General features: G+C 56.9%; 1 protein-coding gene across 1 annotated transcript in view; it reads right to left on the minus strand.

The window, feature by feature from the left end:
- AGTRAP (angiotensin II receptor associated protein) overlaps window positions 1–12363 on the minus strand; it is a 14351-nt gene continuing 1988 nt past the window's right edge. Inside the window, exons 2-5 of the mRNA XM_060141422.1 lie at window positions 6634–6668; window positions 4245–4350; window positions 3231–3405; window positions 1–1723 (exon numbers count right to left, since the gene is read on the minus strand). Of these exons, the coding sequence (XP_059997405.1) occupies window positions 1620–1723; window positions 3231–3405; window positions 4245–4350; window positions 6634–6668 (420 nt within the window). The 3' untranslated portion in view covers window positions 1–1619. The remainder of the gene's footprint in view (window positions 1724–3230; window positions 3406–4244; window positions 4351–6633; window positions 6669–12363) is intronic.

The raw sequence follows: 12363 nt of genomic DNA on the forward strand, positions 1-12363 counted from the left end.
TTGATAGAAATAGGCCTGGTTTATTCATTGAACTGCTGAACAGCATTCCTTAGAATGAACGGACCACGGCTTATCTGTCCGCCCCCGTCTGACTATGAGGCTGTTCCCGGTTTTCCACAGCTTCAGCCACCCAGCATCCCTTGGCCCCAGAGCACGAGCCCCTTCCCCGGAGGCCCATGTTCCTTCTTCCAGGGCTCTCGCCACCTGACAGAGGACTCCTAATGCCTGTTCCCCCCCGAGAGCAGGACCTGAGTTCACCCCTGTAGCCCCAGCATGTGGCAGGCACCCAGCTTCTTTGGATGGACGGATACAGAAGAATGGGAGGAGGGGACTGTGCACCAGGCCTCGACCTCTTTGTGCCGGGGACGAGCCGGGATGGCCTGCAAGAGCCCAGGCACCTGGGGTGCAGTGGTCAGTGCCATCCCAGTGGGAGTGGGGAGGGGGCCCTGGCCATGGGCTCCTTGGAGCTCCTGGACAGGTGTCCCCGTCTGCTCTGAGGCCAAGACACAGGGTCTGCCAGGAGCAGACCGCCCCTGGCCCACTCACCCAACATCATCATGGGCTCAAGGAGCAGCCCCGCCGACAACCTTGCCGTCACGCAGGGAGCCCTCCCGAGGGCCAGGCACCGTACATTGCAGCTGCATCATCGCTCTCTGGGCAGGCATTAGCCCTCCTCCAGCAGACACGGGGGTCTGAGGGGCACACAGTCAGGGGCAGGGCAGGATTCAAACCAATACCTGAGCCATCTGAATTCGGAGAAATGGACACCCATTTGCCGCAATGAACAGTGCCCTCCTCTGCTGGGGCCTCGGCTGCGCTGGAGCTGAGCACAGAGCAGGCCCAGCTGGTCGTGAGCCCCTGCTTCCTCCTGCCACGAGAGAATGGGCACCTAAGGCCTGGTGCCCTGGGGATTCGCCGGAATCTTCCCAGGAATGGCAAGTCCAGGCTCCAGCCCTGACGGGAGATTAAACGTGGCTCAAAACACACTCAGCTAGAGGATTCCCTGAACTTTAATGCCATGGCTCTGAGAAGGGCAGCTTGAGGCTGTGGCGGACCTCTGAGGCTGCAGACACCACCAGCCTCCAGTGATGGGGTCCTGGGCCCCAAGTGACTAGGCAGTGAGAAGCCGTGGGTCCTCACCCCTGCACTCCTGGGGCTTAGTGTGACCAGAAGCTCTCAGAGCTCCTGCGGGAGGGCTTGGCCAACTTCGGGAGAGGCGTGGGGTAGGGGCATCACTGGCTCTTAGAGGCCTTACCCCGCCAGGCTCAGGCACGGCTCGACCCAGGGCCTGCACGGAGCAGCTAAGGGTGGAGGTGACAAAAGCGACCACAGTTCCCAGCCTGGCACCAGTGGGATGCCTGGGAGGGAGGAGGGGCCTCGAGGAGTTTGGGACAGGTGTGCACAGGGGCTCCTGGCCTCTCAGGGCACTTGATTCAGGCAACCCCTGAGATGGGGAACCGGAAGGCACATCCCACATTAGTTCTGAGAAAGGTGGGGGGACAGGAGCGCCCCGAGGATGACATCCAAGGCACCAAGAAGGTGATGCAGCCTCCTCCCATCCCTCCCCACAGTTTGTCAAACTGGCCCCTAGGCTGGGGCCAGGTGCAGCAGGGCTGGCTTCAGTATCCTTGGGGGACGTGAGCCCTGCTCTCCAGGTCGGCAGGGGCTTCTGGAGAGTCAATCGTCTGGTAGGCACTGTGATCCTGTGAAGGTCCGAGGAAAGCTAGGGGGCGGGGGAGATGGGGGGAAAGAAAAATGAAGGGTGAGGACTTAGGACATTCCACAAGGCCAAACCAACATCCCCCTACCCCTTGACCAGAAAGGCCAGAGCTGGGCATCCCAGCACCCAGGAGTGACAGTGGCAGCAGCCCCAGGCATCAAGCCTTTAGCATATATTATTTATTCAATCCTCCTGTAACCCTACAGAGGTTTTTTATTGTCCCCACTTTACAGATGAGGAAACTGAGGGTCACAGAGATGAACTGACTCGCCTGAGATTATAAAGCTTGAAGCAGAGGACACCAGGGTTCAGACCTAAGCAGCACGACCCCAAGGACAGGGCTCGTAGCCATTACGCCTCAGTGGTTCTCTGAGCAGCACATGCTCAGGGATCTGGCCAAGGGACGCCCAGCCCTGGCGCACGGGCTCCTCTCCGGCCCCTCTCCCGGGCAGAGCGGATACAGCGCGGCGGTTTCCAGAAGGCCCCAGAGCTGGAACAGCTGCAGAGCCCAGAGGGTGCAAGGCAGGCGGTGGGGCTCTCAGTGCCACACCCCTCACTCCCATCTGCGCTCTGCACAACTGTCCTGAGCTCCTGAACGGGCCCCAAGGGCCCTGGGCCTCAGTTTCTTCACCTGTCTAATGGAGGAACGTCACTGGCTCCTCCCCGCCCCCGGGCAGGCCTGGGCAGTGCCGAGGTTGCCCAGGGTGGGCGGCCCCGGGCCATTCCGGCCCTTAGCCCAGCAGCTCTCCCAGCGGGTCACGGGCCACTCTGGACCTCTCTTCTCAGAAGTGAAAGGTGGAAGACCACACCTCTCTCCACTTCTCTCAGAGAGAGAGAAAGGAGGTGAGAATGTGCATCAGAGAGGGCATGGGAAGGGTCACCACGAGAAGGGGTACAGCTCAGAGAGGCCGTGGGAGCGGGCAGCAGGTCTGGGCTAAGGGAAAGCACCTGCAGTTCAGGGCTGGCTTTGGCCGGGGCCCCCACGGCCTAGGCCACAGCACCACCCCTCCCTTGGCCACCCGGACCCCGTATGTGGCAGGAGACGGGGGTTCCAGCAATGGGGCTGGAGGGAGCTGAGAGGGGAAGCTGGCCCTGCAGGTGCCTACAAGCCTCGGGCCACAGACTGCCCAGAACCGCCTGGGGCACTGGATCACGCCCAAAGCTGCACCCATGTCTGAGCTGACAGGGGAACCTGGCACTGTAGCCTGGTGCCAGGGAAAGGTCATAACGGGTGGGGGCGGCCAGGGGGACCCCTGGGCTCCTGCAGCAGAGACAGAAACTTGCACACGGTCCAGCCTGGCTCCCAGAGCCCACGCCAAGCCCCGCCCTGCACCTCGAGCCCTTCTCTCAGGGGGCAAGGTTGGCTCCCTGGGGCCGGGGGCCGGGGCGGGCAAGGTGGAGACCAGGCAGAGGTGGGGAGATGGCAGCGTGCCAGCACCCGGGCCAGCGAGAGGGGAGTCGGGGAGCTGGCGGGAGGCGCTGGCCTCACCAGTGTGCAGGAGGTGCTCACCCCCGCGCTCCCGGTGCATTTGGTAGACGAAGCAGCAGGAGACCGGCTTGAGGAGTGCGCTGACGATGGCCATGCCAGCGCTGAAGCGCTCTGTGTCCGAGAGGCTGGCCCTTGGGTAGAAGATGCTGATGTGGATGATGTCCAGGAAGATGGTGACCACCAAGCCACCCAGAAACTGCAAGACAGGCCGGGCGCAGGGCCCAGGGGTGACCACGTGTCATCCGGGTTTACGAGCCCGCTGCCCCCGTCCCACCCCCTCACTCTCCCACCATATACACCAGGCCGGAAGCTCCACTTGTGCCCTACTGTGTCCTTGGGGTTTGCTGGACAACAGATCAAGCCAGCAGGCAGGACTCTGTGGATGAGATGCCCGACTGGGGGCTGTGAGGCCGCGAGCAGTGGTGTGGGGCCAGAGCACCTTCCCCCACCTCCTCTCATGCTGAGGCCACGACGAGGTACAAGACTTGGGTCCAGAGCCTCTGAGATGGAAGGTCCCTCAGAATTCACTTGCTCCATCTTCACCACCAGAGAAATCCCTTCTCAGCCATCCCGAGAGGCCGGTCGGGTGCTCACAGCCATCTGGGTCTGAGCGGGTGTCGGGAAGCTCCCCCGTGGGACAGTTCAGCCAGACGGTGTCCACTCTGACCTCACAAGGTGGTGGAGTTCCCTCTTCACAGGCCTCCCGGCCACATCCCTCCCTATTAGGAGGGCCCTAGAGGTGGGTTACTGGCGTGTGCTCCACTGCCCTCGGGGAAGGGCCAGTCTGGGACACCGGTGGGAGCCCACGCCATGCCCCTCTTGGGGAAAAAATGAGCAGACTCCGGGCTCTCTGAGCCAGGCAGGCAGGGAAGCAGGCCAGACTAGTGAAGGTGCGCGTGGGCTGGTAGCCTGGGTGGGCTTACTTAGCAGAAAGTGGAAAATGGGGAAAAAAGAAGGGAGAGGAGATTGGACGAGTGAAGGGGAAGACGGAGCCGGGCCCACGATCACCCTCAAGCCAGTTCTCCCCCAGCTCACCATACTTATGGCATCGACGGAGTCCCGCTGCGCGACGGCCCACACGCCCAAAGCCAGGATGGTGAAGTTGGACCACGCGTAGGCGCCCGGGAACAGGATGCAGCCCCTGCGGGAGAAGGAGGCATCTGAGTCAAGTCAGGAGGTGGCCGCCGCACAGGTGCCCACCCCTCCCACAGGTCACCTCCTAAGGCTCTCAGGTCTCAGGGCCCCTACGAGCAGAGGCCACAGTCCATGGCCTTGTTCCTTCCCCCCACGCCCCCGTGCTCCAGAAATGTCAGCACATCCCACCGCTCTGCCTCCCAAACGGATCCGGAATCTGGCCACGTCCCTCCAGGTCCAAACCACCATCCTCTCCTACTAGCCTCTCCCCACTGGTCTCCGTACTTCCACTCCTGCCCCCTCCTGGCCATTCATAAACAGCAACCAGTTAGGTAAATCAGGGGACGTCACTCTGCTAAAAGTTCTCCAACAGTTCTCTTGGAATAAAATTCAGATTCTTGACCATGGCCTATGGGGCCCTGTGGGATCTGGTGACACAGCCCAGCCTATACCACCCATTCATTGCCTAGCTGTCCCCTCTACCCTGAACACTCGGTCCCTTTTTGTCATTTTAGCCTCACCTCAACTGTTAACTCCGAGACTCCTTCTCTGACTGCCCCATTTCAAGTACCACCTCACCGCTTTCTAACACAATGCCCACCCTCTTTTATTTTGTAGGGTATTGCTACTAACTCAACTGTTTACTTGTTTGTCAACTCAAAGAAAATAATAGTTAACCCAGAGCCCTTACTAGTACCTGGCACAGTTATAAGTGCTTTAAATTCGCTCATTTATGTGCATTTGTCTTAACAACCCCAGTAAGGAGGCACTATTGCTATTCTCATTTTACAGATGAGGCGAGAGAGGCACAGAGAGGTCAAGTAACTTGCTGAAGGTCACACAGTGGCTAAGTGGCAGAGCTGGGATTTAAACCCAGGCAGTCTGGCTCAAGAGGCTGCGCTCTTATCCACCGTATTCGCTCAGCTTGGATGGCCGCAGCACGCAGTGGGGTGCCTCACAAATTTAAGTGGCGTTCCCTGAAGTGTACCGTACAGAAGACATGTGCAAAGCACTTAAGTGTAGGGCACAACGAGGCTTACTCAGAATAAGTAATCTCATTTTTTGGTTCTGAGAAAGCAGGCCTCACCAGCTCAAAATCTTGGGGAGCGTGACTGAGAAATCTGGATTTTGACTCTGCTCCTCGAGGTCATTAACCATGATTATCACTGTTCCCATTATTCACACCCGTTAACCTGTGCACTGCACTTCCACAACTGCAAAACGCACACGTGAGCTCAATGGTCTCCAGTCTTGGTTTGGCAGACAAGTCTCCCCAGAAACTCAACAGCTAAAGCAGACAGTCATGATGAAAATCAATCCTGAGGTCCTCGGGCCTCCCTTGTGCAGGCCTGGGCAGTGTCCGGTGAGCAGAGCATTGCCATGCTTCTCTCTCACAGCTCCTGAGTGGCGTGCTTCCTTGTACCCATTTTACAGATGGAAACCAAGGTCCCAAGAAGTGGAGTCACTTGGTCAAGGTGACCTGGCTGGAATATAGCAGATCCAGGACCTGAACAGGGTCAGTCTGAATCCTGAGCCTGTGTCTCTGGGCAGGGGGTGTGAAGAGAGAGTGAGGGTCCACCCCTAAGCAAGTGACCTCACCCCTGTGTCAGGCATCTACTTGCTGAGCTGCTGAGCTAACCCCAGAAGGCGCCCAGCCTGGCAGCTGGCCTCTGGACACCCTCAATGGAGGTTAGCAGTTTTACAGTTTCAGAAGTTACGCTTTCACCTTCCGATGACCTTACAGGACAAGTGGGAGGGTCAGTAATGCTCTCACTTTAAAGGGGAGAAAATGACTTAGGGGGTTTAAGTGACTCACCCAAGGTCACAGACACACAGAGCTCTACCTGACATCCACCCCAGCACTGTATAAGAGACCGGCCCCCAGGCTTCAGCACCTCAGACCCCCCAGATGTGAAGGCCTCGGGGAAGAACTAGAGGGGTGACAAGCCCAAAGGGCTCGGGCAGTGTCTGGAGGAAGGCTGAGCGGTTGGTACTGCCCTGGGCTGTTGCCTCCCTGAGGATGAGGGCTCGAAGCTCCTAGGGCAGTGATGGCAAAGGCCTCTGGGTACTGCCTGCCCCTCTGACATCCTTGGAACGTGGGGAGCTTGCTGGTGATGTTCTTGACAAAGGTGCTATTTAGTCTTGGAACGGGCTGGGAGACGTGGACAAGGCCCGTGGGACACATGGATGCAGACCCAGGACACACATGGACAAGACCCCAAGGAGACACGTGGACCCAGATCCCGGGAGACAGGTGGACATAGAACAGGACACTCAGAGAGTCACTCACCAGATCGCCAGCAGCCAGTGAACCAGGAGGATCGCCTGTGACACACAAAGAAGAGGGAGTGGGTGGAGAGGAGATCTGTGAATGTGACCACCATGGCGGCAGGGGGGTGGGCAAGAAAGCTTATGGAGCCAGAAAACACCGGAAGCCCCCGCCTAGCCCCTAAGAGGGCTTCAGCAATGTCTGTTGAAATGAAACACCACCAACAGTGACAGAAGAGAAGGTAGAGAAGGAGGAAGAGCACAGGCCAGGCGACGCTGCCACGTCGCCCTCCCCACTCCCTCGGGGCAGCTGACACCTACAGCCCTTCCTGCTTCCAAAGGCGGGAGGCTCCTTTGGGGAACCTGGGAATCTGCTCTGGAATCAGAGGAGCCTCAGTGGGAAACTGGGGTGGGGGGGAGCTCAAATGAGGCTGATTTCTTAGGACACTGGAGCTGGGGTGCCGTGTGGGGACGGGGGGATGCCGGGTGCGTCCAGGGAATGGGAGAGCAGCCCGGTGGCAGAAGACCAGAGGGGAGAGGTGGGTCTTGAGGGCCTCCGCAAGGAGCATGGATTTCAGCCCAAGTGCACCGAGGGCTTTTCTGCAGGAAGGTAACACGCTATGATTTGTTAAGAAAAGAAATCCCCCTGGCTTTTTTCTAGAGTTCTGCGCTATCCCACCCTTTTTGTTGCCCCATATGTCCTTCAAAGACAGCCCTCTTTACTGGAGCTGGTCTCTATTCCTGGTAATCCAAAGGGCCCTGATTGCAAAGCAAGTAAAGAAGGAAGGAACAGATGCTACAGGGAGGACAGGGCAGCTGCCAGCTAGAGCTTCCAAAGAAGCAGGGAACTCGGAGCTGGTGCTAAAGGGGACGCAGGGACCAGCCAGGCAAAGGACAGGGAGAGCGGGGTGTCCCAAAGTGGACACCCGGAAGCACAGGCAGGGACGCAGGAGCCCTGAGGAGGGGGGGGCGCTGAGGCTGCGGGAGGCCAAGAGCCCCAAGTCGGGAGCTTCAGTGGGGCCTCGTGGTCGGTGGGGGCCCTTGAGGGGGTTTGCTCCCGGCACTGAGCAGTCAAGTTGGGAAGGGGAAGCCAAGAGCCGGGGGCGGGGACGGCATGCTGGGCCCAGAGAGCAAGGGCGCACGGCCAGGACTGCAGTGGTTTCTGGTCTGGTGCAGTGGTTTCTGGTCTGGTGCAAGGGGCTCTGGCTGCGTTTCTAGAAGGGTTACTATTTATGGCACGCCTGCGATGTGCCAGGCCCTGGGCCCAGCGCCCCACGTGACCTTCTCTGGGCCTCACAACAGCCTCTGGAGCAGATACTAGAATCATTCCCATTTTACAGTCAAGAAAACTAGGCTCAGAGGTAAATTAAGTTGATCGTGATTCCACTGATGGCAAAACTCAAATGAAACTGTAACTATGACTCCAGAACCAGGGCTCCTCGCCTTCACGCCGGAGGCACGGCCTTCAGCGGAGAGGAGCTATTTGGGCTTGAGACAGACGCAGACGTTTTCCACATGGGGGGCAGGTGACATCTGGGGCAGACGCCCGGGATACCCCACCTTCACCCCCAGTGCTCAGTGAAGTGAACAAAGCCCAGAGTACGGTCCACAGCGCCCGAAGAACCCTCTTCCGGCTACAGAGGACTAGATCGATTCTGTAAGGCCCAATGCACCTGGCCTTACACAGGTCTTGAGACTCCGAAAAAGTTGAGTCTACATGACAGCAGGCTAGCTCTGGAAGGAATCTTTGCCATCACCTTCCCTCGTTTATGACCGAGTGCCTCCCACGCGTCAGGCAGCATTCTGAGATTTTTGTGCATAGGAACGCATTTCATCCTTACAATCCTCTGAGGTACAATTTTCCCCATTTTACAGTTGAGAAAACTGAGGCTCAGAGGTAAGTAACTTGCCCCAGGTCGCACAGCTGAGCCACGTTTCAAACCTGACTTAGCCAGGTGTTGTCCGACCCAGGGCCTGGGCAGATGTGCCCTCCCGTTACAAAGATGGGGAAACTGAGGCAGAGGAGGCCTAATCTTCTGAGGGTTTCTCTTCCCAGGGGCTGAAGGGGAGGGATCACACAGCGCTACGTTTCTGAAACACGTACAGTTTAAGCCGGCATCGCTGGCACCTGCTTGGCCTCCACCCTGGGGATTCAAAGGCGAGCGAGGCAGATGCAACACTGGGCTCCCCTCCCAGACCTGACACCTAGGGTGGGCGGGAAACTGTGAACCAGGCCATCACCTTAGGAGTGTGGATTTCCAATGAGACAGCCTGCTGTGAAGGAAGTTACAGCAAAGGAGAAGGAACCTCACCCTGCGTCAAGGGAGAGGCGCTTAGGAGGCTTCTCTGAGGGACGAAGGGGGTGAGCAGGGGTTAACCAGGGGCAGAGGGGAAAGAAGAGCATTTCAAGCAGAAGGGACAGCACCTGCAAAGGCTCTGTGGCAGAAGGGAGCATGGAACATTCTGGAAACGGAAAAGAAGCCAGTGTGGCTGGAGTGGAAGAGGAGAGTGGAGAGGAGGGACAGGAAGCTGGGGGTGGGGCAGGGCTGGGCCTGGAGGGTGTGGGGCGAAATTCTGATCTTTATCTTAAGAGCAAAACACTGTCCCCCTCTGTCTAACAGGAAACCCTGCCCACAGAGGGGAAGGGACCTGTCAGAGGCCATGACACGTGGCCAGCCACGGTGGTCCTGGTGTCGGGTTTTTAACTAAGACAAGACACCAAGGAAAGAGCCACAGGGGAGGCAGCTCACGTCGCCACTCTGGAAAATCAACACCAAATCCAGCCCTCCCTTGACTTCTATTTCAGAAACGGTCTTCATTTCCAAGTGCTCTGGTTCCCACCTCTAGACTGTGCACACTGCAGGTCTTTAATAAAGGGGTGCTCTTGGCCTGCAGAGCCCAGCTTTATCGTGGTGAGAGGAAAGGCTGAGACCCAGGGAAGCCTGTGGGGAAACCATTCTGTTTAACCTGTGGGATAAAGTTTTTCCTGGAGCCAGAAAAGCTTGTAATATGGAGTGAGCACCTGCTAAGGTCCAAAACTAGGCCCTCTCTTTTGGGCAGAACAGAGTATACTCTGGAAATCCTGCAGACCTTTAGCAGACACACATCCCCTCGGTGTGACATCACTTTTGTTTTCTAAATATTTAGGAAACATAGCATCAGTGGATCACTTCTCTTCAGCCCTGGGAAAAGAAACCCACAAAGACTAAGTCTCCTCTGCCTCAGTTTCCCCACCTTTGTAATGGGAGGGCACACCCACCCAGGCCCAGAGGGGTCTAATGTGCAGGAAAACTCCAACAAGAAACCCAGCCAAGATTCTAAAAAAGAGTGGCTATATGTGTATGTATAACTGATTCACTTTGCTGTACACCTGAAACTGACACAACACTGTAAATCAACTATATGCCAGTAAAAATAAAGAAAAGAAAAAGAAACCCAGCCAAACTGGCTCTGCCCTTCCTGACAGCCCTCATCTCAGCACAGAAGAACTGTCTGCTGACTCTGGGGGAGGTTTCTGGTAACCAAGGGGATACTGGGGATTCCCTGGTACTGCCATAGAGAATGAGGGAGGGAGGGGCCTGAGAATGTGCCTGGGCAGCCTGACCCTTCTGACTGGGCAAGAGGAAACAGACTTGAGCTCCTGGACTCTTCCTATAGACTCGGCCCAGGGGGGCTGCCCCGCCCTTTCCACCGCAGAGACAGGCATCTGACGGTCACTGGATGTACCTACTTACTAACCGTAAGTACTGTATGGAACAGACATCCAGAAACAGCGTCAACCACATCAACCCCTGCTACTGAGGAAGATCTGCCTGTCACGTGTCTACACTACCCTGAACACTTGGCCCATGTCATCCTTACAACCGTCTGGCGTAGAGTTTTAATCCTGTTTTACTTATGAAGAAACTGAAGCTGTGAGAGATTAAGTAAATTGGCCCAAACGGTAATGCTTATAAACAAGAGAGCCCAGATGCTAATCTCAGGTCTATCTGGTCTGAGTTTTCCTGCTAATAAAAATGTGATGAAGGGGCTTCCCTGGTGGCACAGTGGTTGAGAGTCCGCCTGCCGATGCAGGGGACACGGGTTCGTGCCCCGGTCCGGGAAGATCCCACATGCCGTGGAGCGGCTGGGCCCGTGAGCCATGGCCGCTGAGCCTGCGCGTCCGGAGCCTGTGCTCCGCAACGGGAGAGGCCGCAACAGTGAGAGGCCCGCGTACCGCAAAAAAAAAAAAAAAAAAAAAAAAAGTGATGCTACACCACCTCCTGGACCACTAGATCCTCCCCTTATCACCCTAGAAGGTAGGGTCTAATTTTATGCTCTTTTTATGGTGAGGAAACTGATACTCAGAGAGGTTTAGAAATCTGCTCCAGGTCACACAGCTAGTAAGCAGCAGAGTCTGGCTTTGGACAGAAATCTCTCTGGCCCCAAAGCCTGTGCTCTATCCACTGTGCTGGAAGAGCAAGGGAAGGGTGGATGGAAATGAGGAGGTTTGACCTTGAGAAGAGAAGGCTAAGGGGGAAACCGCAGGGTCCTGCGGACCAGGACTTAGACCCTTCGTTTGCCACTAGAGGGCCCACGGGGGTGGGGGTGGGACTTCCCAGAAGCGTGGTAGACAGACCTGAGGTCACCATACAGTTTTGTATTTTTTCAGCTTGCAGGATTGAACCTGTGCCCTGGGCAGTGAAAGCACTGGGTCCTAACCACTGGACTGCCAGGGAATTCCCAGGAAAAATATATTCTCTATATTAATCTGTATGGAGGGAATTCCCTGGCGGTCCAGTGGTTAGGACTCCGCACTTTCACTGCCGAGGGCGCGGGTTCCATCCCTGGTAAGGGAACTAAGATCCCACAAACCGCACGGCACGACCAAAAAAAACCATAAACAAACAAAAACAAAAACACCCAGAACATATTTTCCTGGTCCTGTGCAAACACTCGGTGGCCTGTTGCATGAGGCAGCAAGATCCCCGAGGACCCCCGAGGGCTGAGGCTAGGGGACAGCACTCAGGGCTGCTGGAGAGCAGAGGCAGAGATGGGCAGTGGTTAATGGTGTGGGCATTGCAGCCAAGTATGTGGATTGGACCCCAGCTCTGTGACTTAGAGCTGTGTGACCTTGGGCCGGTCACCTGAGCTCTCAGAACTGCTGCTTGCTCTTCTATAAAGTGGGACTATAATGTTTCACAGAGGTGGAGGGATGTGCGAAACATTCAATGCAATGCCTGCCAGGTAGTCAGCCCCCCAGACGTGGCCATCCTCATTACTACTACACAGTCAGCTTCCAGAGTTCTTAACCCTCATGCTACACTAACCCCTGCACCCTCCTCCGAAGGGCCTTTCTCCCAAGACCTCACGAACCCAAGCCTAGTGCCTTTGAAACTTGTCACAGTGACATTCCTCCAGCTCAGGACTTGCCTCACGGGTGGGGCTGGGTTAGCGACTGCCCAGAGGGCCTGGGGCACTTGCTTCTGCTCACCTGGCACCACTGCCCACTCCAGCTGGGCTGGGCACGAGCAGGCATTGAGCCAATGCCCAAGGAATGTGTGAAATAAGGGAGGGGGTAGTGCAGGGCCACAGGGGTGCATTGCCCCCGCTCCCAAGGGGCTCTGGTCTCAGAACACCCCACTCAGACGGCGGTGAACAAGCACCAACAGCTCTCTCCACAGGGTGGCCAGGTTTAACAGCAAAAACACAGAGCACCCAGTTAGTTTTCAATTTCAGATAATGAATAATTTGCTAGAATGTCCCAAACATT

The sequence above is a fragment of the Lagenorhynchus albirostris genome, chromosome 2 (genome assembly GCF_949774975.1).
Source record: "Lagenorhynchus albirostris chromosome 2, mLagAlb1.1, whole genome shotgun sequence".
Classification (NCBI taxonomy): domain Eukaryota; kingdom Metazoa; phylum Chordata; class Mammalia; order Artiodactyla; family Delphinidae; genus Lagenorhynchus; species Lagenorhynchus albirostris.